Source organism: Australozyma saopauloensis, chromosome 2 (assembly GCF_035610405.1).
Source record: "Australozyma saopauloensis chromosome 2, complete sequence".
Lineage (NCBI taxonomy): Eukaryota > Fungi > Ascomycota > Pichiomycetes > Serinales > Metschnikowiaceae > Australozyma > Australozyma saopauloensis.
This window is the reverse complement of record NC_086132.1, coordinates 802,743-828,571: the sequence shown is the minus strand read 5'-3', so window position 1 is coordinate 828,571 and position 25,829 is coordinate 802,743. Positions and strand designations below refer to the sequence as shown.

The following is a 25,829-nucleotide window of genomic DNA, read 5'->3' as shown; positions in this document are numbered from 1 at the left end:
GGATAGTCTCTGCTCTCATCTCAAATACACTGAGTTGAAGACGGCAGGACTACCATTACCTGAACTTCATCGAAAAAAGGCTTTGACTTTGATCAAACAACTCATCACGAGACCAGGCAGGGTTCCTACAGATGCCGATGCTCTGATACTTCTTGACGACTTGAAGACACGTGAAGGTCAATTGTTTCTCAAAGCTTTCTTGGATGCCTTCAATCAACCTGCTAAGAAGGATGCTTTTGACATGATCGTGGTTGCATGTGAAATTTTGAGTAGTTCACTGTATGAACCGGTTGAAGATTACTCTGATTGTCGGCAGAAGGCCCGTTTTGTTGTGAAGTCTTTTGTAACATATGGAGGTGCCAAAATTCTCATGGTATTTCTTGGATGTGCACTGCACCCCAAGCTCAAAAAAACCATAGATGCCTTTCTCCTGGGAAAAAAGGGCGAGGTAAAAGTCGCATTTGAAGCTCTTACTTATTCTCTTATGTACGATACGTTTTACAGAGAAGTCTTATTCGAGACATTATGGAGCCGAGTGGGTTTATCTTTTATGCTTTTGACATCGCATCGGAACTCAGTGCCCAAAGCGTGGGAAATGATCTTAGCCCCGGAAGGGTATTCGCCATCAACCACATCGAAACGCTTCTCTCGTTGGTGGCATTCCTATTTTCCTAGATCCAAGTTGTTCCGATTCTTGTAAGAGAAATCAATTTGTTTTCCTTTGTTATCTGGCAACTTCCTTTCGCGAAACGATTGGCCGTATGGCCCACCTCGGTGCAAGCTGGTCTATAATGCAAGTAAATTCTCCATGCTGTTTTGAAGATAAAAAAAAATTACTTAAATGAATATACATACAAATCATGTTTGCTTGAGTGTTCTCGGGTGTTGCCTAGGAATTGGAATAGAAATCGATTGTTTATCAATAGGACTTTTTTATGCGTATCATTGACATATCTGCTAAACAAATTCTAATCTCAATGAGGGCTCATACTTCACCATCACCATTATGGGAAGCCGATTTTCGACCGATCTGTTAGTCCTCGTTCATAATGAAGTGTACCAGCTAATTGGTGATAATGCAATCGTTGGATACTTATTAATGCAAACCTTACAAATATATACATACTCCTGCAAAAATAAATTCGCAAATGATATCTTTGTGACGAAGAAATGATTCGTTTTCTTGATCAGAATAGGCAGGTTTATTTGATCTTCAATTGTGAGCCCGAACACCAAAATCAGCTAGCGTGCCTCACTATAATTGAGGATCGAAACATCGGCAACCATCAAATACTATTACAGACCCTGCAGAATTGTACTGATCAAAAACAATATCATCTGTTAGTGGTTCAACAAATGTGTCAGTATCAATTTATAGCGGGTGATTGTGGTGCAAGACCTAGCTCTAGAATTATCCCCAATTCAAATACCCAATCTAAGGCATTGTGAATTAGATACTTCCGATCCGGAATCAAAACAATCTAACCAGTTCTCCCGCCCGGTCTTTTTATGTAGCTCCCCACAAAAGATCAAGCGTGCATCTAGATAAGCCTACATAACGCGATCCTACTTTGACGTCTTGCCTTCATAACCAAACAACAATTTGATTTCATCACCTCATTAAAAAGGTCAGTCTTCTCATGAACAGAGAGAGCTTACCTCAAGTATCTGATTATGTCCAAGAGATTCTTTTTTCTAGAGCCGGATCGTTGTGCTATGTTGTATTGTAGTTAAGTGAGCTCTTATCTCCTGCATGTAATTGCTTCAAACTGTACATGCGGCGTCAAGCATCCGAATCTATTAGAAAAGGCGGAAAGAATCTTCAAAAAATTGGGCTACGAAGCGGAAAAAATACTGGTTTTGGATTCCCGTAGTCTAGAGTATTGCGCAAGTTTATGGTGGTTGAACGGTATAAATGCTATGATATCTAGTTCCCCATCTGCACATCAATTTGAGACCTGTGTAGAGATCTAGAGTTCTGCACTAAATATTACAGACAGGAGTCAATTCCTCCGTGTACCTTATAAATAGTAAAACAGCCACCATTTCTTTATAAGTTTTCTTAAAACTATTAATCACCTCCTGAAATAAACTCACACATCTGCGTTTTAACCTCTTCTACAGTTTCTTGTATCAGAGCCTTCTTTGAAACCCTCCCGATGAAATTTCCTCAACCGATTGAAGGGTCTGGAGAGCCGGGAGTTTCGAGAATTCATTTTCGAAATGAGGAAGCTCAAACTCCTGATGCTGCGGAAGAAGCGCCACGAGTAAGTGCCGCACATCAAGTCCCTCATGCACCAACTTCGACCGCTCAGCAGATCGTTGATCAAACCTCTCCGGGGGTTGATCCGCAAAAAGAACAAATTGAAACTCAATTGGAATTAATTACAGATGAAAACAAAAAATACTTGAAGAAGATTGTGGAATTGTTGATAGAAAAAATCTTAAACGATGGTTCAGGTAATACACCAAAGAGTATCGATTTGGGACCTGTGTACCATGCTTTGGCTGGATGGAACGGTGTATTGCTTCTTCGATCAGTACAAAGTCAAAATTTCAAGGAGGAGGTGGAGAATCTCTCCGATTGCTTGCAGAAAACTGATCTGAGGGTTATCTTCAAAAAGAATTCATCCAAAAATAATCAAGAGTTGGCTGTAAACTTGGTCAGAGAACTCATTGCAAGACCAGGCCAGGTTCCTACAGATGCCGAGGCTTTGACTCTTGTTGATGGATTGAAGGCCTCGGAAGGACCCAAATTCCTCAGACAATGCTCAAAGCTTTCTGTAGCTGTTGTAAAGAGTATTTGGGTCGACATGCTCATGCGGGCGTGTGAATTTTTGTGCGCTTCGCGGTTCGAGATAGAGGAACTTTCGCTCAGACCCTGGGATTACACTGATTCCTTGGTTCAACAGCTCATAAAAGCTTTTGCATCGCAGCCTGGGTTCAAAGCATTCAACTTCATACTCTTTTCCGACCAGTATGCTGGTCTCATAGGTCCATTCCTTAAAGGATACCTCAAGTCGGAGTTGCTCTCAAAAGAAGCCCTATCTGAGGCAATTTACTCGGGTTCGGGATCTGGAGATACTGTTTTTGATGCCCTATGGACCAGCCCAGGTTTATGTTTTGTTCTTGCCTGTACCAACCATCACGACCTACCAATGCCTTGGTTGACACGTTTCAGGGAAGCCTGCGTTCGAGAAATGGAGATCAATGATTCGAATACTACAAGCGGTGATTGTCCCGAACCTCAGTATTTGACATCCGATCCTCATATGGTCCTGAGAACATCGCCTCTTTGTCCACATTGGCAGAAGTATATTTGTTGGATAACGTCTTATCAAATTGATATCGTCACATCCAGAGCTATCAATACCATATCCCGCAGATTGCTCTTTTTGTCATTAATACAAGAGTCTCGAGCCCGTGAAGTCTCAGCTGCACATTTGATTGAAGTTATGTCAGTCATCAAATCTCAATCGAAATATCTCAAAGCAGAACATACCAAAATTCAAGATTTCATCGAGAAAAACTGCGAAGCTCTCGTTTCTACGAAGAATGGCGATATAATTACCTTTGAGCCTGGAGATTACTTCGATCTTGCCACAAAGTGGGAACAGGGTTACAGGAAATTAGTCGAACAAAATATCGCTTGTCTTGTAAAAAAATTCGTGCTTGGTGATTTGAGAAATATGACTCCACAGGCGCTTCGAGAACTTACCGAATTTAATACTGAGACACAAACGCGTTTTTCATTGTTTTTGAAGAATACAAGGTACATTGTACATGTTCTCGAAGGTGGACGTCTTTATTTTGAATGGCGAAGAAATGCAGGACCAAAAACCATTCTTGAAGGCCCAATTTTCTTGATGGATGATGCCAGTTCTACTAAGAATGTCAAGTCTACTGTTGCTTCTATTCAAAATGGCCTACTGATAATTGAGGACAATGACCGTCATTCCACGTGGGAACTGAAGTTTAGTAGATATCTGAACGAAAGGCTCATAAATGAATTTCTCATGACATGGTCCGAAGAACTACTCGGAGAACCCTCTCCTCTTTTAGCTTGGGTCGGTGATGCAGAAATTGCTCAGCTGGGAAGATTGTTGTTTCTGCCTGGCCATGTGAATATTCCATTTTTTACGCCAATTGACTGATCGCGCCCTGTACCTGGTTAAGGGAATTGCATTTTACTCATTCCAACAATAAGACAGGAATTGGCCCTGAATCGTTTTGATGTCACTAGCTTCTCTTGTCGGAATTGAGTAACTTGCATATTTACTGCCATATTTAGATGTGGTAGCCCTTTCTCAGGCTCCCTCTTCCCAACCCTTGTTCCTCGTTACCTTTTGAAGCAATGATTGGCTTTATTCCTACCATCTTTTCAAAAGATGTCGGAATTTGAAAAGAATAAAGAAAAAAAATATAGAAAAGAAAAGAAATAGATAAAAAAATTATATATATACTTATAAATAAATATATAGAACATACATACATATTCATTGAAATTAATCATAAATCGATGGCCAATAGTAACATCACTTGGACACCATTTTGTGTGAGGGTAAAGGAGGAGCTGTAGAAACAAAAAAACTCTCGCAGTGCGCTAATGTGCTTTCCGAGAGGAGTGTGTACCTATAAAGGAATATTACGGCTCCTGGGCCCTTAATAAATAGGAGACTATAGGGAAGAGAATACCCAAATTTAAAACGGATCTACGTTCTGCGAGAGTCTGCGTCTCAAAATTTGCCATAAGATAATTCTGAATCACAATGACCTTTAGGATTGCTCATCCAAGATTGACAGGATTCTCAGCGTCGTCTTAAGCCGACTTGATTGATCATAGACTGATGTGGTATACCCCCTAGCAATTTCATCACCGAGTGATCGCGTTTAAATGCGTTAATTGATTTAAAGGCTCTGGCGTTTTCAAATTGTTTTATGTTTTACGTTTGATTTTCTTTCAATATGTCATGTTGGTCTTTCATATCTAATTATCTGTCTACTCATTCAATAATTTTGTTAGAAAATCTGTATTAGTTGCTCTATGATTTTGCCCTTACCTAGCCATACTTATAGTCAAATCTGACCAGAATGTCAGATCTTGGCTAAGCCGGTAAACCCCTCGTCTGGTTGTCGAAGACCCATCATTGGGTCATTCAAGGCTCATCGACGGGCCGATATAGCAGCCTGAACCTTCTGTGGCATCTCATCGTCGTTATCCAGAGTATCTCATTTGATGCTTCTTATCTACGGTTCGTTGTCCAGAGCACCTCATTCGATGTCTGGGATCCTAGCGTCAAAAGCTATTTAGATATTCTTAATTCGGTGATCTAGTCTTAATACTCTATGAACTGCCTATCTCTTTTCCACGATTCAGCATCGATTGTATCACTACATCATTTGACTGAATCTAATTTAACATGCATTTCCTGACAATATGGAGTGATCATTCCCGGATTGAGTCATTTCAAATTTGTCTTGACTATGACTGGAATGTTGCTCTCAATCAATATTACTCGAAAGTCCAAATTCAATCGTAAAGCTTCGAAACGCTATCCCTTAATTGGCAGGAGCAGCAAAAAGGCAATTGGTATTTGTCTCCAATTGACATCTAGTTACATAGCTACAACTCACCGGATAAGGCGTCCATGAAGTTCTTTGTGAAGGTGCCGGGACCCTTGGACAATAATCCTGCCTTCGCACCAGCCTCATTGTAGTATTTGACAGCGGCAGCAACAGCCAGAGTCATATCCTTTCCAGTATTCTGGGCAATGGCCAAATATGCACAAATGACGCTTCCAAGAGAGCAACCAGTACCCGTCACAGAACCCATGAGTTCATGGCCGCCAGCAATTCTATATGTGTTTACTTCGCTGCTGCCAAATGCATTGACAACAAAGTTTTCCTTTCCTGTAATGACAACAATGCTCTTAAATTCAGCAGACACTCGTTTCGCAAGGGCAAGTACATCACTTGCCAGAAGTGTAGCCAAAGAATCCACACCCTGCATTGTAGGTTCGGCGCTTTCAGATGCAATATATTCGCTTGTAAGTTTATCAAGAGCCATTATCTCACCAACATTGCCCTTGATTACGGTGAATTGGCCCGCATTAAGAAGAGCCTTACTAGCCTCCAAACGCTGCAGGGTAGCACCAGCAGCTACAGGATCAAATAATGTGGGTTTTCCAGCGCCATTGTATGCAGATAAGCCAGCTAAGAAAACCTCCATAGTTGCCGGAGAAGGTGTTCCTAAGTTAATTAGGAGACTGACGGGGAGGCGCAAGCCCGACAATTCGCCGAATTCCGGAGCGAATTCAGACATGATAGGAGAGGCGCCGATCGAGAGGGTCACATTAGCACTGAAATTTTTGACCACATTATTCGTGATGTGGTGAACCATAGGTTTCTGAGGGAATTCTGAGTAGTTATACTCGGAGTCCAAAGTCTTTACCTCCAACGGAGACGATGTTTGAATAGCTTTCAACAAATTCACAGACGCAACAGCAGCATCCTTTGCAGCCATTATGCATGAAACGACAGCCACACCATCCACACCGTATTTCTCGTTGAAGTTTCCCAAGCTGCATTGTAGGAGCACCTTGGCCACGTTGGTGTGATTGATGCCACCAATAGCAACACTTTCAATGCGTTTATTGTTTTGCGAGTGGTCTCTCAAGACTTGAAGCGATTTACGGATTCCAATCGGACCAACAACACTCTTCACGTCCTTGGTATTGGTAGGATAACATGTTCCAAGTCCAACATAATCAGCTACCCCCTCTTCACACACAGCCCGAGTCTCTTCTGGGCTACAACAAGAAACACCCAAGATCTTGTTTGGTCCGATAAGCTCTCTCACTACTGCAGCTGGCATATCATCCTGGCCCACATGAACTCCATCTGCATCTACTGCCAATGCGACATCCACCCTATCGTTAATGATTAGAGGAATGCCCCGCGGCCTGGTGATCTCTAGCACTTTCTGTGCACGTTGAACAAAGTCACGAGTCAGAAGTTTCTTTTCGCGGAGCTGGATAATTGTAGCTCCGTTCTCTGCGGCAAGCTTTACCTGGTCAAGGAACGTCGAGGTGTCTGGGACCATGGTGGAGTCTGTGACCAAATAAAATGTGAGATCCATAACTGGCGCCATTACGAATGTAGTTGTGACGGAAGTTACCGACAAGAGTGGAGACTTGCTAGCCTTAATATGTATCTGTAAATTTCCGCATTGGGGAGACCTCTATGCGCGTATGCGCTTAAACGGGTATGTATGGGTTTTGGCCGATAAGAGAGTGAATGAAGTAAATTGAGCAGATGTTCCCGAACAATTTGATGGTATGAAGTGTTCATAAAGTAAGTGTCGTCTCTGAATGATAAGCTTTGACTAGCGCTTACAAACGAAACCGCATACACCTTCCTGTTTGGGCGTCTCCGTGTATATATAGATACTTGTTGATTCGTGATGATTGAACTCAATGACGGCTTTTCGTAAACCTGGCTTCAATGAAGCCTGGTTCATAGCTAAGAGTGAGGAATCATTTTACTCTAACTTCAATATCACTGTTGTATTTGATCAGGATGTTGCTTTAGGAGAGCTTTCTCATGCATTGAAAAGGTGTATCGATGCCAACAGATGGTTAACCGTCAACTTTTTTCGGGAATCTCAAAACAAGAACCCAGACTACCGTAATGACTATAATCTACTGTATGTCACCCGGATTGCCTTTCGGACTATACTTCAATTGAGCTCAATTCAGTCCGACGAAGAATACTTGAAATTTCTCAATCTGACTCCGATACCAATGAATCGGAAAGATTTACCACTTTGGCGAGTTACATTGAGAAATCTGAACACATTGAGTGTATGTTTCTGTCATAGTATTTTCGATGGAACATGTGGTCTTCAGATAATTCGTGATTTGGTGGCAGAACTTAACGAAAATGGTCCAAAAGAGGAAATCACCGAATTATTCAATTTGCAACTGAATCAAAACAAAGATTGGACGGAGATCGTGCCTGCTGTAGAAAGCAGCTACGATCTATACATCCCACCACTACCACAACGTCTCAGTATGCTTCTTCTGCATTATATTCCTTTCTTTAGAGGCAAAACTCCTTCTCCAGATCCTCCTCTATTCACCTCTTTCCCAGTAGAGAAGACTTTGGAATCGAATTACAAAATTCTACGCTTTGACCACGAGTTTACCTCACAGCTTGTCGCTTTCAGTAGAGAGAATGGTTTTACTCTCACATCACTCATTAACGTGATCGGTATTCGCTGCATTGAAAAATTCATCTATCCAACCTATGGTCCTTCGTTCTGTTCAAGCCACTTTCTTGCAGTCAATGGAAGACGCTATTACCGTCTGAAACCAGGCGAGTCCTACCAATATGGAATGATGGTATGCGGTGCCCCAATAATATTTCATCCTTTATCAGATAATTTTATCAATGACTGTAAAGAGTTTCATCTGTTAATGCAAGCTGAAATAGTATCTCGGCGCGGATTCAAAAACTACTGGGCAAATACCTACATTGACTTCACCTACGAGCAGAATAAAAAAATTGGTACGATGGACCGATACACTACAATGGTGTCTAATCTTGGAAAATTTGTGAACCCTGTCGGTGCAATGACCAGAGTCACTGACGCTTACTTTGGACTGACCACGGCTATGGGATATCATTTTATTTTTAACATGTTGACCACAGATGAAAGTGGGCTTACGCTAGTGATTCCTTATAATCCAAAATACCTGGAAAGCGAGATGAGCAAATTTCTGGAGGAATTCGAGAAGTTCTGCCTTTCCCTCATCACTAATGAAATGCAAGAGACTACTGAGGATATGTCTATGTAATATTTCCCAGCTTATCATATGCATGAACGTCAGTTTAATAGTTTGTCATTATCAATTGAATATTTACATCATCAGTCTAATTAGTCTCTATGTAGAAACATAGCTGGTTTAGTCCTTTGGACCAATCATCTTTTCTGGTCTGACCCACTCATCGAACTCGTCAGCAGTCAAAACACCCAACTCCAAGGTGGACTCCTTCAAGGTCAAGCCCTTCTTGTGAGCGTTCTTAGCGACCTTGGAGGCAGAGTCGTAACCGATCTTTGGGTTCAAAGCGGTTACCAACATCAAAGACTCGTGCAAAACCTTCTCAATCTTGTCTCTGTTGGCTTGGATGCCCTCAACACAGTTAGTTCTGAAGGATCTACAGCCGTCAGCAACCAATCTGATGGAAGACAACAAGTTGGAGATCATGACTGGCTTGAAAACGTTCAACTCGAATTGGCCGCTGGCGCCAGCGAAGGTAATAGCGGTGTTGTTACCCATAACTTGGCAAGCGACCATGGTCAAGGCCTCGTTTTGGGTAGGGTTGACCTTACCAGGCATGATGGACGAACCTGGCTCGTTCTCAGGCAAGGACAACTCGCCGTAACCACATCTTGGACCGGAGCCCAAGTATCTGATGTCGTTGGCGATCTTGTACAAAGAGACAGCGACAGTGTTCAAGGCACCGGAAGCTTCAACAATGGCGTCGTGAGCAGCCAAAGCCTCGAACTTGTTAGGAGCAGTCTTGAATTGCAAGCCAGTTAATTTAGAAACCTCCTCGGCAATTCTAGAGTCCCAACCCTTCTTGGTGTTCAAACCAGTACCGACGGCAGTGCCACCTTGAGCCAAAAGAGACAAGTGAGGCAAGACGGCCTCAACGCGCGCGATACCGTTAGTAAGCTGCTGCACGTAACCGGAGAATTCTTGACCCAAAGTCAAAGGAGTAGCATCTTGCAAGTGAGTTCTTCCAATCTTGATGATGTCCTTGAACTCCTCAGCCTTGACTTGCAATGCATCGCGCAACTTGGTCAACTCTGGAATCAAAGTGTTGGAGATCTCAGTCACAGCCGCAATGTGCATAACAGTAGGGAAAGTGTCGTTGGAGGACTGAGACATGTTACAGTGGTCATTTGGATGAACAGGCTTCTTGGAACCCAACTCTCCACCCAAGATCTCAATGGCACGGTTAGAAATAACCTCGTTAGCGTTCATGTTAGACTGGGTACCAGAACCAGTTTGGAAAACAACCAATGGGAAGTGATCGTCCAACTTACCATCGGCAACCTCAGTAGCAGCCTGCTTAATAGCCTCGGCCAACTTTGGGTCCAAAGCACCGTAGCTCTCGTTGACGATGGCAGCAGACTTCTTTAAAATACCGAACGCGCGAACGACTGGGATCGGCATTTTAGCAGCTGGTCCACCAATGTCGAAGTTCATCTTCGATCTAGCGGTCTGAGCTCCGTAATATTTGGACGAATCGACCTGGATCTCGCCAAAGGCGTCGGACTCGGTACGGGTGTTCATTGCACGTGCAGAAAGTGAGAAGTTTCTGATGGTGGAGGGCTTGGTTAAGCGTAACATTGGTGGGTACCAGGATTGGGGAAAAGGATGCGGTATATATATTCCTGGAGAAATTGGATACTGCACATAGAGAGGACCCAATCAAAAGCCCGGGTAGGTTCGGAACCGATTCTGTTTTTGTGGGGGAGAAACCGACCTAAACATGTTTTCGCAAAGAGAAGTTGTTTTCGAGGAAAAGCTATCTCTTTATTGTTATGTATGGTCTTGTGAGATTTTGGTGGAGGGCATTCGGGTATGGATGTGAGAAGTGATGGGGAGGATGCAAAAGTTGGAGATGAGAAAATTTTGACAATTAGTGGGAACTTAATCAATAAAAAGTGTGGAATTTTGAAAAGGAATCTATGGTCGAGTTAGTTGGAGAGCCTGAGCTGCTTTTTTTGAGTTTTGCTGGACAACGATTCGATTAGTTAGAGGACAGGGTTTCTTGATTCCATCCAATGAATTGAAGTGAAAAATTGAAATTGTGTATGTCTGTTTGTGTACATTCCGCAGCTGTTTTTGGTGAGTAGATACTCTCTTCAAAACACCAGATTTGGAATCCTGCAGATTGATGTTTCAGAATGGCTGCATCAAAATGAAAGCGAAAAACCGTTTGATTGGAATAACAAGAACTTAAGAGGCTTGTAGGCTAATACAATAACTCTGCACTATAAATGTACTGCAATCTAGTGAGCCATGACGAATTCCAGCAATGCACTTCTAAACGAGAGCCTGTCGTCATATTTTCGAGCCAAAACAACCTTAATTGGCCATGGATCTTCGACAGTGAGCAAAAAAAAAGATTCTGGGAGCATTTTTTTGGCTTGATCTTTCTTGTCACAGATTCCGCATGGTTTCGTATTTGAATCATTATCGTGAATGTAAACGGATTCGGTAGGTCCATGCCAGGACGATCATTGATTCTGAATAACTTGTTTACTCGGTTATTTATTCATTGAGAAAATCTGTATTAGTTGCTTTGTATAATCGACAATAGCTAGCCCTACTTATAGCCAGATCTGACCAGGAGGTCAGATCTTGGCCAAGCCAAAGAACGCTAGCTTTGGATATCTAAGGTCCATCATTGGTTCATCTAAAACTTGTCAATGCATCTCAAATGGCCCGACGCTTCTGTTCTGTAGTTACGTATCGTTATACAGAGTGTATCGTTATACAGAGTGTATCGTTATACAGAGTGTATCGTTATATAGAGTGTCTTATTCGATGTTTCTTATCCTAGCTTCAAAAAGCCATCTCGATACTCTCAATTCAATAATCTAGTCTTAGTTCTCTATGAGCTACCCAACTAGTTGCCTGATAGTCCACCATCCTGGTACTCGATTAGTACAAGTACGATCATTTACAACGAGTCAGTTCTACTCAAGGTTGTTATTCTTTATCAGAATTGACTCCTTTCAAATAATTGTTGCAATAAATTTTTAGAGATTGACTTCCTTTTGCATGACCTCTCACTCTTCCCAATCCTTAGGTAGTTCTATTAAGAGCAAGAAAACAACACAGTTAATAGGGGGCACTCAATGAAAAAAAAAACAAGAGGATAAGTCATAAACTATACTAAAAAATCTTAATTATCGAGTGCGTAGCAAATGTACTTCATTTCGCAATCATGTTGGTCTACGTTTGTCAGCGTAGCACATAAGCATGAAATATAGACCAATTCTAGTATAAAGAAAGCCAGCTGCCCGCTATAAAATGATTCGCATATCCATATCTTTTTTCTCCTCATTTTGCTACCATTGATTTATATTAGTCTGTCTCTGGTAAAAACAATTCCCTTTAAAGTTGTGATTTGATACACGGCCAAATGGAGTCAGTGAAGACATTGAAAACAAACGTGGAACAGGCAGTGTGGGAAGTTCAATCAAAATATTCTACGCATCCTGTACAACGACACTATTCTGCATATTCCATCCGTCGACACCATACCCTTCGCCTGACCCTGCAACCTTATGCAATTAATCCGTTCAAGCGAAAGCGCTCAGCTTGCTCAGCACCTCCTAGTGCAAAGTACTCAGAAAAACTCAGTAAAAGAGTCCGCCTGATTACCTTGGTCCAAGAAGTTGAAGAGTGTCCCCCTGAACCCTTGAAATCAATACAATGCGACGAGACGCTCCCGACTGATACATCTGAAAAACGAATTCATTACACCAGGAAGATTGTCACTTGTTTGGTGAAAAGAATCGTGTCACAACAAATTCGGGACGGAACACAGTTTGACTTCAATTCACTAATCGAAGCATTACTTGAGCCAGATGGCTATTTGTTTCTCCAGTCTATCTCAGAGAACCGGTTTAATCATGAACTCGCTAATCTTTCTCTACATTTGGGATTTGAACTGAAGTATTATCCAACAGTGTGTATGGATCGGACCTTGGCGGAAATAGTCAAAACGCTTGTCCGAAGACCTGGCAGAAACGTAACGAAAATTGATCCTTCAAAAATTGTTCATGAGTTAACGACACCCTGTGGAGCAACATTCCTCGAGAAGTTCGTGGAAATTCGAGAGCATCGTCTGAAGCGAACATACATCGACATGCTCGTGGCAGCGTGTGGACTTCTAAATACACCATCGATAGAGCCAGTATCATATGGCTTATCTAGTGGTATTCGATTTCGTGCAGAGGCTCAATCTCTTGTTGAAGCTTTTCTGACAAAAGGAGGTTTTTTTGTCTTCGAAGGGATTCTTAATTTATCACAGGATTCTACTTTCGAAAAATTTGCGCAAGATCTACTTAGGCGCAGAGGTCTGACAGAAGAATTACTTCAAAGCACAGTCAGCAGAAATGGGCACGATATGGGTGGAATTCGGAACATTCTCGACGTTTTGCGTGGCCCTAGCGGTCGCAATTTCGTCATGTCTTCACTCAAAAATAATAGGTGATACATCTTATTTATTGAATTAGATGCATTAGTCATATGATTTGGATTAAAATATTGTTTGGCGAGTCTTATGTGTTTCGGCTTCTAATGTGGGCGATGTTAGCTTTGAACACTCGTTTCTTTCTCAAAACTTATGATGTAATTCTACTCAAAATAAATCAATCCTTCTTCTTCTTTGATCAGTAAATGTGTGCCGGAATGGACACATAGAAGAAGAACTTCGTGTCCGTTGGCTTCCAAGTGTTATCCTACGGTATTCGCTTTTTATTGTATACAGAGCGCCTTCAAACCCAATATTTGTATTCATCTTATGTTTTGCGTAAATCTGTGTGTTCTTAAGATATTGACTCGAGTTCTCGTTCAACCTCCACATGACGGGCTACGCTTCTGCAATGGGCATGATTAGTTAAGATCAAGCGAGGGAAAAGGCGTGTTGTCTTAGCAGAAGTCATACCACTTGAATACTCGAATAAAAGTGGTTATGAAATATCTACTAGTTTGCCGAGAAGTTATCAATTATTCACAAGCTCTCAGTATTATTGCCAAGGACATTTGGCAAACGACCAGAGTATGGAATGGTATGAGAATTCTCTTTAATACAGTTTGGATATTGATACCAATCAGTGATATTTTCCGTCCGAGCGGATTTCAGATCAGAATTTGCTGTTAAAGCACCAGTTTTGGCACTTGAATACTGGACGGATAGTCGGGTACCTTATCAATGGAAGTAATACCAAAAGGTATCGCAAAAATTTAAATCCTAATTCCTGAACACAAACGGCTTCTTGAAACTTGTTTACTATGTTGTGGCACGTTGCGCACTGAAGTGCCCGAGTGCTATTGGCACATTTCCTGTGTATTGTTGTTTCAGATTACTATGTCCAAAATGTTAGTCGGTTCTACTTAATTCTATTAATGCGGACTGGAATATACGCAATTGGAGATTTCGACCTTTTGAAGCGTCTGGACTATTTATCGTTTTTTATAGTACAGCATTGTAGAACAATACAGAAAACATTAGGCCTGACTTTTAAATAGAATGGCCTGCTGCTTCTGGTAACTCTTGACTTTCTCTACGGATGGCCATGGCCAGGGGTTATCCCCGGCAGATACAGCCATGGCATGTTGAATGTGTCTTTCTGAGACCTCCGCTGGAAGCATCAGCAATAAGACAGTAAGTGTTTCCTGTTCGGGTATGAAACGGATAGACTCCCACCATCTTATCACGTCTGCGAGTTCTAAAATGTATCCAGCGTGGTGTAGAGCATAAAGATATATGCACCACAGTTTGTTAGACGGATAAATGCATGGAGTGTTTGGATGTGACGCACTAGTACAGACATACTTCTTGAACTCATGCACAGCCACTTGCAGAGCAAAAAGCTTTCCCCACCGAAGCAGCGCTCCGGTAGCTTTTGTGCTTGCTCTAAGAAGTGCCACGAGACAGCCCTCACTCGGAAGAACAGGTAGTTGGCTCAGTGGGGAGCAGAAAGGATCAAATATCTCGTCTCTTTGAAAATTTTCATCTAAGATTCCCGCCTTGCATTGACCTCTACTAAGCGAAGTCAATTCTTGACGGTAGAGCTTGTACAAGTTTTCAGGTTGGTGGTCTACCTCACCATTGAGCATTATACTGATACATGAAGTGGTCTTCCAAGTACTTATAGAGTACAAATACCGCGCACATGCTATGTTGGAGGAGTTGCGATAAATGCGGTCCATGTGGGGCTTGTGAATACTCACATCCAGTCCATATTTGAATAAAAGGGCCATGTATTTTTTCATGATAGAAACTTCAAAGCTCACAAAAAGATCATATTCCTTGAGAGTAGCAATGAATTTCTCGATTCCACTCACAGTATCAATTGGACCCAAGAGAAGAAGGATTAAATCCTTTGAAATGAGAAGTTTATCTTTGCGGCTAAGGACTTCACGAAGAAGCTTCTGACTCCTCTTTTCGGTCAAGAGATGAAAACCCAGAAGCTTTCGCGCAAAAATGTACCACAAAGATGCCAGCGCAGGATACTGCGCCGCTGCAATGTTGAATGCTTGAAAGAGTAGCTCAGGAGTTGTCGCTAGGTAAATGTTAACAAAATGAAATTCAGTGGTATGTTCTGGGTGATGTTTCTGTGCGATTTCAAAAAGTTTTTTGGCCTTGGCTGTGTTCTCGTTGGCCACGGCTACTACAATACCCATATATCCTCTCTGAGTCAAGCCATGTTGTCCGACTAGGTATTTGGTGATATTTTCTTGAGCACCTACAACACCACCAAAGCTAGAACTGCTCAAATTGTCAGGTGTGTTGACGGCTGGAGGTAAAGTCTCAGTTGGTCCAAGTGAATATAGGTCATGGGATCTCCCACCGTCGTGCCCGTGACGAAGAGCAAAAGTTGCCATGTTGTAAATAACAGAGTTGAGATATGACGGTGTCAACACCAGAAATTTGTATCCAAGGCTAGTGGATGTGAGAAGGGAAAGGGTGCTATTTACAAGGGGAGCCAACAGCGCCAGATCGAAATGGACGGTGTAGAACAAGATATTGTCAAGAATATTGCGCACGTGCGAGGGCTGGTGAAAGTAGGCTACAGCAATGGATGCCATTTGACTCTGCCAAAGATCCAATTGGAGTCGTAGCTCTTGAGTGGTGAGAGGAGTACGTAAGAGAATGTCAGCACTAACAAAGGCCGGGATATCTAGCAAGTTGGAGAGGGCCAAACAGGCACCCGTCACGTTTTCAGCCTTCAAAGAGCGGATCCATGGCAAAAAATGGTCTAAGTTGGGCTGCAGCTGTACCGCCTGCGATAAGCTGCTGAGAGCATCCAATAAGAGTGGACCTGAGGCATCTGATACAGTGAATCCTGCTTTTCTGGCAAATTCTATGCAATCTTTTGAATCAAATTTCACACACTGACGCCTCAGCCGCTTCTTAAGTGCTTGAAATTTCTGAAAGTATGCTGTTTGGCGCTGAAGCCATTTAACGTCCTCAGAGCCGTACAAACACGCTAAAACATGGAACATCGCACCCTCAGCATATATATCATTATTTATTGGCCGCTTGCCGCTCGGTAGCCCGATTTTTGTCTCATCAAGATTCCCTTCGTTCTTCCTTCGGAGCCAGATCAAAAAGTGGTCAACAGACGGACGTAGAATCCAGACACGGTTCTTTCTATAGCGTTTGTATTCGGTTTCAAGACTCCGGAACGTGCTTCTGTGGTATTTGTCTGCAAATCGTCGCAAGATCGGTTCCGTTTGAGTGGATATGCTTCGTGAAAGAAAACACCACGGTCGGAGACGAGCACGCATCGCATAGAGCTAAAAATTTCTAGGATGGTATATCTAGCCAGTAGCTTCTCGGAATGCCAATGTTTCACTCAAAAAATATGTTTAGTTGGTTTTGTATCTGATCAGTATGGCTCACTAACCATGCCAAATCCTCATCGCACTACCCCATATCTGCACATTACCTTATTGCCAGGGACCGATTCAACTTCGGAGGAGACAATTAGCCGACTTCGGCAAAAAAATTGTTTTAAACCATTGTATTCATTTTTGCATTACATACCCTAGCTCTTTCTGTACTCAATTGGAAGTGAGACTTCGTGTTTTAGCCACTACACATGCTGCTTGCCCCGAACCACAAGAAGCTTCTCCGGCAGCAACTCCGACTGGTCGACGCTGGCGAGTCAACACAACGTAAAAAACGACGCACTGCGCGTAATGCTGTTTCAAACTCTAAAAAAGAACTCGAATTGATCGAGATCGACGCCTCCACACTGTCATCCGATGAATTCGAAGATGTGGATCTTGAACTAAATCAGACTCCGAGAAATAAGGTCGAAATAAGCAAACTGGAGATTTCGGATCCGTTTGTCAAAGCCGGTCTGAATCTGGACGGAATTGAGGAAGATGTAGATGAGTTTGATGACTTGGAAGATGTAGATCTAGATCAAATGTTTCTGAATGCAGCAGATAACAGTCATGATAGCCTGGAAACTCTTACATTTACTTTGGCTGCACCTGCATCGTCAGATTCCGCAAAGAATAAGCGAAAACGGGCGTTCACTCCAATTCCAAAAGAAGAACGAGTAAACCGTAAGATGATGCACAAACTCCTTTTAATGGGATTTATGTGCCATGGAGCGATTCGGAATCGCTGGTGTAGTGATAAGAAACTCATGCAGCTGTTGAAGAACACATTACCACAGCAAGTAGTGCTGATGTTTCATCAGGATAAAGAAAACGTACTAGATGTGGTGAAGGCAAGAAAATTCATTGATGGCCTTCGTACAGTCATGCTGGTTTATGCGAAGAAATTCAAGGTATCCTTTGCAGGCATTACTCGGCCCGACTGGAAGCTCGCTGAAATAACTCAAGAAAAATCCGATAGGGCTGTTTCATTGAATCGCTTCCGGAGACTAGCCCGTGCGTTACAAGGCTCGCGTGATATACAAGCGCAAGGGTTGGTGGCACTCTTACGGTCAATCAGCGTTCATGCTCGATTGGTTTTTTCAATCCAGGTGCCTGATCACAAATCACTTCGACCTGCAATTGAAGAAAAAAAGCTGACGGAGGAGAATGTAGATCTCAAGGAATCAAAGCCTCTGTCTGAGTTTGAGCCTGTATTTATTCCCAATGGCCGCCTGGCGCTATTGTCGGGAATTCGCTCAAAGCTGTCATCTGAATTGACTAAGAAATCAAGCGATGCCCAACCTGTTAAGTTTCCTGTCTTTTGGGTAGAAGTCTGGAACAAGTACTCCAAGAAATGGATTACGGTCGACCCTGCTGTATTCAAAGTGGTTGAGGTGCAGCCCATGCGTCGAAAAAGTAAATTCGAAGCGCCAATGTCAGAAGAGGGACATCAAACATGGTATGTTCTAGCATACGATCATCGCGGAGTAGTACGAGATGTTACGAGAAGATACACACAGTACTACAATGCTAAGACAGTGAAAAAGCGCGTTGGGTTTGATTCAGATGACGACCAACACTGGTATGAACAGGCCCTCAGGGTAGTAAGTTGCAAAAGCGCATCTTTGACGGAGGCAGAGGCATATGAAATGAAGGAATTTCGAGATCGTCATGTCTGCGAGGGCATCCCAAACAACATGGCGGATTTCAAGAATCATCCGGTTTATGCTTTAGAGTCGCAACTCCGACAGGATGAAATTATATACCCCAAAGATGACAGCAGCAAGTGTGGAACATTTCGTTCTTCCAACAAGAACTCTACGATCCCAATTTACAAGCGCTCCCATGTGTATCACTTGAAGACACCAAAAGCATGGCACATGAAGGGTCGAGTCTTAAAAGTTGGTGTGCGTCCTCTCAAAACTAAACCCCTCAAAACAGGAGGTCTTTATGCTGAAGGAAGTGACGATTTGGATGATGAAATTCGGTTATATGCTGAGTTTCAAACTGAGATGTTCATTCCACCTCCCATTATTAATGGACAAATCGAGAAGAATGCTTATGGCAATGTGGAAATTTTTGTTCCTACTATGTTGCCGGAGAATGGCTATTTGGCGCGTGTTTCGTCAACTGTAACCATTAAGATGTTGGAAAAGGCCGCGAAATATATATTAAAGGTCGACTACGCTAAAGCTATTGTTTCTTTTGACTTCGGAAACTCGCTGAAAAGTAAACGCACGCCCACAGCAACAGAGGGAGGTATTCTTATTGACAAACAGTACAGGGAAGCACTTGAGGTAGTATTAGAGGCTCTAGAAGAAGAAGAGGAAAATCAGAAGAGAATTGAAAGGGAAATCTCAGCACTTAAATACTGGAACTTCTTTCTCAAGAAACTCCAAATCATGCGGAGATTGGATAAGCAACATGGGGTGCTTGCATCTGACGGTGAATCTCTGTTGGAACGTGTAGCGCCCGGCCCTGAGGTAGAAGTGGATGTTGCTAAGAATGCCAGTGCTAGCGAAGAAGAAGATTACTACAGCGTTGGAAGCGAGAATGAAAATTCTGAGAACGAACATTATGTGCCACGCCCTTCCAGGAGACGACAGGCACAAGACCGCTCTTTAAAGGCAGTGAAACAAGGTGACTCAGAAAGCTACGATAATGGTGGCTTTTTTGTTGACAGTTCTACAGACAAAAGAGACATCAGTCCTGGCATTGAGGGAGGCTTTCTGGATCAAGATGAAAAAGATGAAAAAGATGTGGTTTCTGAAAAGGCCGACTTGAGTTCTCTTAATATGTTCGGAGAAGGCGGGTTTCTTGTATCTTCTTCCCCAAGTGAAGTCCCCCACAACAACTCTGATGAACAATCAGACCACACGGGCGGTTTTTTCACTACGGAAGACTCGCACTTCGAACCGAAAAAAGAATTCAATGATTCAAATGAGGAAACTGATGCCCTAGCGATTGTCGATCCACGCGGAAAGATGGCTACAAATAGTCCCGTCATGAGCACTAACTCCGATCAGCTGCAAATATCCGCAGACACGACCAAACTGCAAATAAAGCGGAAACCCGATCGGGACAATCGAAGCACCAAAGTGGTGCTGACAATGGACCCTAATTCCGTAGAGGAAGACTCATCTTCTACGGAATTTGAGTCTGCACCATTGGGAGAAACGCCCAAAGAGGTGCCAAGAGAAATTTCAAGCCAAAGAAAAAATCAAAAAGCTGCGGGACGGCTAGAAAATATTGATTATGTTGCAGCCGTTCAAACTGGCATTAAACATCGTCCAACATGTAGCCCCAGATCAAAAACAAAGCCTCACCACGGAATCTCCCTCTCGAAGGAAGCTGCGTCTCTGCAGGGAGAGCCCTGCCATGCGCAATTGGCACATACAGGCGATGCCGGGACTGCAGATCAAGCCTCCGTCTCCCAGCTGCCACACATGGTACTGGTATCCAGTGCGGAAGACTCCGATCAGCCAATTATCGTCCTGAGCCAGGAAAAAATTGATTTGCAAAAAATCGAAGCAGAAGAATCGGAATTGGGCATTCAATACAGTGACTCTGAGTAGCCCACTGTATCGCCAAACTAGGAATGAATTACCACCTTCGCGACGTATATGCACGACCGCCATCATCACTAAGCGCCATGCGTCTTTTGCGCTTTCTAACCTGATGCCCTGTATCGGTTATAAAATGTATAAAGATGCACACGATCCCAGATCGAGCCGACTACTTATCCACTGAAGAACAACTTCTCAAATACACATACACATTGTCTCCTGCCGATCACCCAATAATCAATTGTCAATATCGTCTATGGTCAACGAAGTCGCTGTCAATGTGCTTGGCACAATAGGCACCATCCTATGGTGTGTCCAATTGGTGCCTCAAATCATTAGAAATTATCGTGTAAAAGATTGCACCGGACTCCCACAAGTAATGATGTTTTTGTGGGCTGCATGTGGTGTGCCGTTCTCTATTTATTTTATGGGAACCGATGCGCTGATCCCACTTAAGATTCAGCCACAATTATTCACATTCTTCTGCACCATCTCGTGGATCCAGACGCTATATTATCCTCCGGTGCAATTGCCATTTCGCCGGCTTGCGCTTTATGTGGGGTCATTTTTGGCCGTTGCTGTTGGCTGCGAGGTGGGCTTCATTTTGTGGTTGCGCCCATTGTACCAACGCGATATCAAATGGCCGATGCTTCTAATGGGAATCGCCGCATCCATTCTTCTCGTTTTGGGTCTTATCCCACCTTATTTTGAGATGGCCAAGCGAAATGGACGTGTGGTTGGCATTAACTTCGTCTTTTTGGCAATGGATGCGTCGGGTGCCTTGTTTTCTATGTTGAGTGTGGTGATTGGAAACATGGACATTATGAGTCTAATTTTATACGCGCTCGTGCTAGCCATGGAGCTCGGAATATTCTCTGGGTCGTTGTACTGGTACTTGACTGGCGGGCGCGAGATCATTCGTCAAGAAAAGCTAGAGGAACAACGGAAGTCTGAAAATGGGAGTCTGAGTGATTCCTTTGTGGATTCACAAATTTCTGTGGCTGCTACTGAGAAGAGTTGAGCGGGTTCTCACTTGCATTAGCGACAATGGTCTGAAGTAATTGAAGGCTGGACAATTAATCAGCAATGAGCTGAAATAGGATATAGATTTGGATATGTAATTAATTAGATTCTTGTAAAATGAGAATTTCTATTTGTACCTAATAAGGTCTGTGACTTAGTCCTAGCAGAATCTTTGAATAGTTCCTAGAGTGAGTGGGAAGTCTGCAGAAGGTCGTGAAAAATCAATTCAAAGAGCCTCAAATGATGGATTTTTGAGACTTCCCCTCGTTTCCCATGTCACTTATATTGTATAGCGAGTGCAGTTCATACTAGCACTGACCAGCGTCAGTGGCCTACCACAAACTCCTTCACGAACCAATGGTGAAAACTGCAATCATCCGCAAGCTCGGGATGAAAAGAGGTTCCAAGTTTATTTCCTTGACGAACTGCTACAACCAACCCATTTGGTAATGAGTGAAGAACCTCTACTGGCGCCGTGTTCTCACACTCTGCCTTGACCACCAGGTCAAATGACGTCAGAGTCTTTTCACCTTCTTGAAAAGAGCAGACATTTGGCCGGTGCATTTTCTTTGGACCCACAGAAACAAAGTCAGCGCCTTTTCTCACGGCAGAAACCACAGGTGCCCTGATAAAGACGGTCTTAAAGGCTGTAACTCCTGGTGCAAAGTCGGAAAAGTCGCAGGCTTCCTCAAATGACTCCAACTGGCGACCAAAAGCATTCCGTGCCACACAAATATCCATTCCTCCCAATGCCTTTTGGTGCGGACGGGCGTTGTGGATCTCAGAAGCCAAGAGAATAAGACCAGCACAGGTACCCCAAGCAGGCTTAGATGCAACAAACTCACGGAGCGGTTCGAGCATACCGGTTCTTTCTGCAATGAGTGACATACTGGTAGACTCTCCACCAGGAACAACAAGAGCCGAGCATTGGGCAAGTTGCTCGGGCGTTTTAACCTCGAGCAATGAAAACGAGTACGCAGCTAGATCAGCAGCTGCGACCGCACGTTGCAAGTGTTCTAAATGCTCTCTGAAAGCGCCCTGAAGGGCCAAAACTCCAATGGTATATGACAGAGTGGTCATACTACTTAGACTGGCGAATAATCGGTTCTCGAAGGCAACCGGAGATATTTCAGAGGCCAATTTATCTACTGACCAGAATTGGCTCAATGAAATGTATGGGATCACTGATTTTTCGGAGGTGTCTCAATAGGACGAATGTCGAGGAGGTGGGGGAAGTCGACCAAGACCAGAACTAAAAAAAAATGAAGAAGCGTTTCAGGATGCTGAAAGTACAAATATGACACCAAAGTGAATCATTGATCTCCTTTACATTATTATCTTACGAGGCTTTTTTCCGAAGTGGCAATGACTCGGAGTCACCGCCCATGGCAAGTCGAACCGAGCCCATGCTTTAGCTGACTCGGATCACACATCAAAGCTACAGATACAATTCTCCCCCGCCTTTCTCCCACGTCCATGCCGTATCCGCCCCGGAAAAACGAACACTCGTCATGTAAGGCGGCAACTGATGAGTTGTTGGAGGTGAAGAATGTGGTACAGCGCGGCGTTTTGGAATGCAGATTTTTCAGCGGTGAGAAGTTAAATGCGCAATAGGCAAAAGGGCATTTCGCACCAAAATGAGAAAATGCTACCTTGATTATGAAAAAGTCTTGGTATTCTGACTCGGGCGTCTGTATCCCTAGTTGCCTTGCTCACCAATATGGATCTAGAGAGATCTGATAAGTGTGCCAAAGATGTGACCGGAACCGAGTCAAAAAAAAAAAAAAAAAATCACCTGAGAAAGAATGAGAGGTCTCGTTTACCTATCTTCAATTGACTCATTTCCTTTTTTTCCATGACTCGTGTATCTTACCCCTGACTCAAATCTATAACTAGTCACCTAGTCGCACAGGAATTTTTCAGTCCCCACTAACTACTACCTAGAAAACCATACCCAATACAATGAGCACAAACGTCAAGGCAGGATTGGCCCAAATGTTGAAGGGCGGTGTCATCATGGATGTTGTCAATGTTGAGCAGGCTCAAATCGCCGAGAGAGCCGGTGCTTGTGCCGTCATGGCTTTGGAGAGAATCCCAGCTGACATGAGAGCCTCAGGCCAGGTCTGCAGAATGTCGGATCCACAAATGATTCGCGATATTATGGCTGCTGTTTCTATTCCTGTGATGGCCAAGTGTAGAATTGGCCACTTTGTGGAAGCCCAGGTGTTGCAACAGTTGGGTGTTGATTACATTGACGAGAGTGAGGTGTTGACACCTGCTGACTGGAGCAACCACATTGAGAAGGAGAACTTCAAGGTTCCTTTTGTTTGTGGTGCTAAGGACTTGGGTGAGGCTTTGCGCAGAATCCATGAGGGTGCTGCCATGATCAGAACCAAGGGTGAGGCTGGTACTGGTGACATTTCTGAGGCCATCAAGCATGTCCACCAAATTAAGAAGGAGATTCGCGAGGTCTTGGCTTCTGCTGGAAACCCAGACAAGATTGCTGAGTTGGCCCAAAAGTACCGTGTTCCTGAGTCTTCTTTGATGGACTTGATTGAGAACAAGGGTAAGTTGCCCGTGGTCAACTTCGCTGCTGGTGGTGTTGCCACTCCTAGTGATGCTGCTATCTGCATGCAGCTCGGTTGTGACGGTGTTTTTGTTGGTTCTGGTATCTTCAAGTCCAACAACCCTGAGAAGTTGGCCAAAGCCGTGGTGGATGCTGTTACCCATTACAACGACCCACAAAAGATTTTGGAGGCCTCCACCGATTTGGGTGAGTTGATGTTCGGTGTTAGCATTGACTCTATTGCTGCCGAGAAGAGACTTGCTGGCAGATAAGTGTATAGCCTTGAGCAAGAATAAAACTTTTGGTGGTTTCACTTCCATCCTACCGTACTGAGCCAGGAAGCCTCTGTGTTACCGTCTTCGATAAGTCATTTCGAGAAGAGCCTATCTGACAAAGAGAAATCTATCTCTGATGGTCACAATGTGAGTACCTCAATCTACACACCCACAAAAGGTCTTATGGAAATAAAGGGTGATACATTATCAAAGAGAGTGTGCTCATAATGAACAGCTCTCCCGATTCGAGAATTAAATTTACATGTGATATAGCGTAGCCGTCACTCAACGGATGAACACCTTCGACAACACAGACTGAACACTGTTCTTGTTCTGGTCCAATGTCACAATTTCTTTCACGAAACGATTTAAATCCTGAGGCACCAGGCGCGAAATCCCTAAATCGTCAGAGCAAACGTAGAGCAAATCGGGCTTCAAGTTTTTGAGGAGATGGAAATACCCCTGAATGTTGGAGCACTTGAGGAGCTTATAGTTTCTGAGAAGTGTTTGCGGCAAAACGTACGCATGTGTCTCCCCCTCCTGTTCTCCTTGGATTTGACCCAAGAGGTCGTCTACAGAGAGATGAGGAGGGAGAATGAACGTTACGTTTTCGGAGGAAAGAAGAATATCATTGAGCGGTAAGTCCGAGCTCAACACTGAGTGCAGCAATGTCACCGCTATGGATTTCTTTCCCGCGCCAGATATGGCCGGATTTTCAACTTGTCTCTCTGTTTCTTCTTCCTCCGAAGTTAGAATAGAATACAATTTGTAACCCAATGCTGCCACAGACGTAGCGACAAGCGCAGCAGCTACGTATTTGGGGCTTCTTCTGCGCGACATGGATGTGAGCTTCCTTGGGTTTTAGTTATTTATCTGTTTGGATCACGATACACACCTGGACCGAGGCTCGGACTAGCGGTGCAAAATTGTCCTTTTATGTGAATAGCAACAATGATCGAGTCAAAGGGTAGCTTTTACTTTCTCACTTATTCGTCGAGAAATCTGTTTGAGGCCTGTCGATTCTGTGTCTTTCGTATTAGGGTCTGGTAAATTTAAAACGTTTTGAACGATCCGGGAGCTCAAAACTTGATCTGAAGATAATTGCTGGTGCCTTGATTGGCCGTATGTCCTTAAATCGAATCTGCGCCGTATATCTGCGGTTTAAACAAAAGAATCAAGTTCAGATGTGTGAAATTGGGTGAGTTGGGTATAGATAGACTGCAGATGGTGTATACTGCAGACAGTCTGACTATGTTGCAATAATATCACCCAAAATGGCAATATCTGAAAAGATAATTTGGAAGAAATTTCGTTTACTTGAAAAGAATTTGCTTTGATACGACAATATGTTATATTAAACGTCCTAAGTATTGTTTTGTGAGGTGGCTTGGTGAGGGGTAGAGCTCCACGGAACAAACCATTTGTTGGCCCAAAAAACAGGTATGGGATTTTCACCAAGGTGCAGATGTGTGACTTGTATAAGTCTGGCAATTAAATGTTTGTTTAAATCTTGTTTGGTGGTATTGTTGGCAGCTATCAGAATTGGAACCATTCTTGAGTGTACTCGTTACGACAATCAAGAAATCTGGCTACTGTATGATCTGTGCGAATTGGCGAAATCGATGAATGCGATCAAGCGGTTAGAAGAAGATCTCAAAAGACTTTTGTAAGGCAGATATCAGTTGCTAAA

At 43.3% G+C, this 25,829-nt stretch overlaps 10 protein-coding genes across 10 annotated transcripts; 5 read left to right on the top strand and 5 right to left on the bottom strand.

Annotated features, from left to right (window-relative positions):
* Nucleotides 1-2,159: 2,159 nt before the first annotated feature.
* On the top strand, nt 2,160-4,154 carry PUMCH_001588 (uncharacterized protein; the record flags this gene model as incomplete). Its single annotated transcript, XM_063020633.1, has 1 exon — nt 2,160-4,154. One exon carries the CDS (start codon nt 2,160-2,162, stop codon nt 4,152-4,154), a length of 1,995 nt encoding a protein of 664 aa, XP_062876703.1.
* A 1,469-nt stretch (nt 4,155-5,623) lies between these two features.
* PUMCH_001587 (uncharacterized protein) lies at nt 5,624-7,150 on the bottom strand (the record flags this gene model as incomplete). The annotated part of the gene is made up of 1 exon (XM_063020632.1): nt 5,624-7,150. The coding sequence occupies one exon, from the start codon at nt 7,148-7,150 to the stop codon at nt 5,624-5,626; it is 1,527 nt and encodes a 508-aa protein (XP_062876702.1).
* Nucleotides 7,151-7,475: 325 nt separating this feature from the next.
* PUMCH_001586 (uncharacterized protein) lies at nt 7,476-8,858 on the top strand (the record flags this gene model as incomplete). The annotated part of the gene is made up of 1 exon (XM_063020631.1): nt 7,476-8,858. The coding sequence occupies one exon, from the start codon at nt 7,476-7,478 to the stop codon at nt 8,856-8,858; it is 1,383 nt and encodes a 460-aa protein (XP_062876701.1).
* A 108-nt stretch (nt 8,859-8,966) lies between these two features.
* PUMCH_001585 (uncharacterized protein) lies at nt 8,967-10,421 on the bottom strand (the record flags this gene model as incomplete). The annotated part of the gene is made up of 1 exon (XM_063020630.1): nt 8,967-10,421. The coding sequence occupies one exon, from the start codon at nt 10,419-10,421 to the stop codon at nt 8,967-8,969; it is 1,455 nt and encodes a 484-aa protein (XP_062876700.1).
* Nucleotides 10,422-14,318: 3,897 nt separating this feature from the next.
* On the bottom strand, nt 14,319-16,604 carry PUMCH_001584 (uncharacterized protein; the record flags this gene model as incomplete). Its single annotated transcript, XM_063020629.1, has 1 exon — nt 14,319-16,604. The coding sequence occupies one exon, from the start codon at nt 16,602-16,604 to the stop codon at nt 14,319-14,321; it is 2,286 nt and encodes a 761-aa protein (XP_062876699.1).
* Nucleotides 16,605-16,918: 314 nt separating this feature from the next.
* On the top strand, nt 16,919-20,284 carry PUMCH_001583 (uncharacterized protein; the record flags this gene model as incomplete). The annotated part of the gene is made up of 1 exon (XM_063020628.1): nt 16,919-20,284. One exon carries the CDS (start codon nt 16,919-16,921, stop codon nt 20,282-20,284), a length of 3,366 nt encoding a protein of 1,121 aa, XP_062876698.1.
* Nucleotides 20,285-20,531: 247 nt separating this feature from the next.
* On the top strand, nt 20,532-21,296 carry PUMCH_001582 (uncharacterized protein; the record flags this gene model as incomplete). The annotated part of the gene is made up of 1 exon (XM_063020627.1): nt 20,532-21,296. The coding sequence occupies one exon, from the start codon at nt 20,532-20,534 to the stop codon at nt 21,294-21,296; it is 765 nt and encodes a 254-aa protein (XP_062876697.1).
* A 326-nt stretch (nt 21,297-21,622) lies between these two features.
* Nucleotides 21,623-22,378, bottom strand: PUMCH_001581 (uncharacterized protein; the record flags this gene model as incomplete). Its single annotated transcript, XM_063020626.1, has 1 exon — nt 21,623-22,378. One exon carries the CDS (start codon nt 22,376-22,378, stop codon nt 21,623-21,625), a length of 756 nt encoding a protein of 251 aa, XP_062876696.1.
* Nucleotides 22,379-23,260: 882 nt separating this feature from the next.
* PUMCH_001580 (uncharacterized protein) lies at nt 23,261-24,136 on the top strand (the record flags this gene model as incomplete). The annotated part of the gene is made up of 1 exon (XM_063020625.1): nt 23,261-24,136. The coding sequence occupies one exon, from the start codon at nt 23,261-23,263 to the stop codon at nt 24,134-24,136; it is 876 nt and encodes a 291-aa protein (XP_062876695.1).
* Nucleotides 24,137-24,424: 288 nt separating this feature from the next.
* Nucleotides 24,425-24,979, bottom strand: PUMCH_001579 (uncharacterized protein; the record flags this gene model as incomplete). Its single annotated transcript, XM_063020624.1, has 1 exon — nt 24,425-24,979. One exon carries the CDS (start codon nt 24,977-24,979, stop codon nt 24,425-24,427), a length of 555 nt encoding a protein of 184 aa, XP_062876694.1.
* Nucleotides 24,980-25,829: the final 850 nt, after the last annotated feature.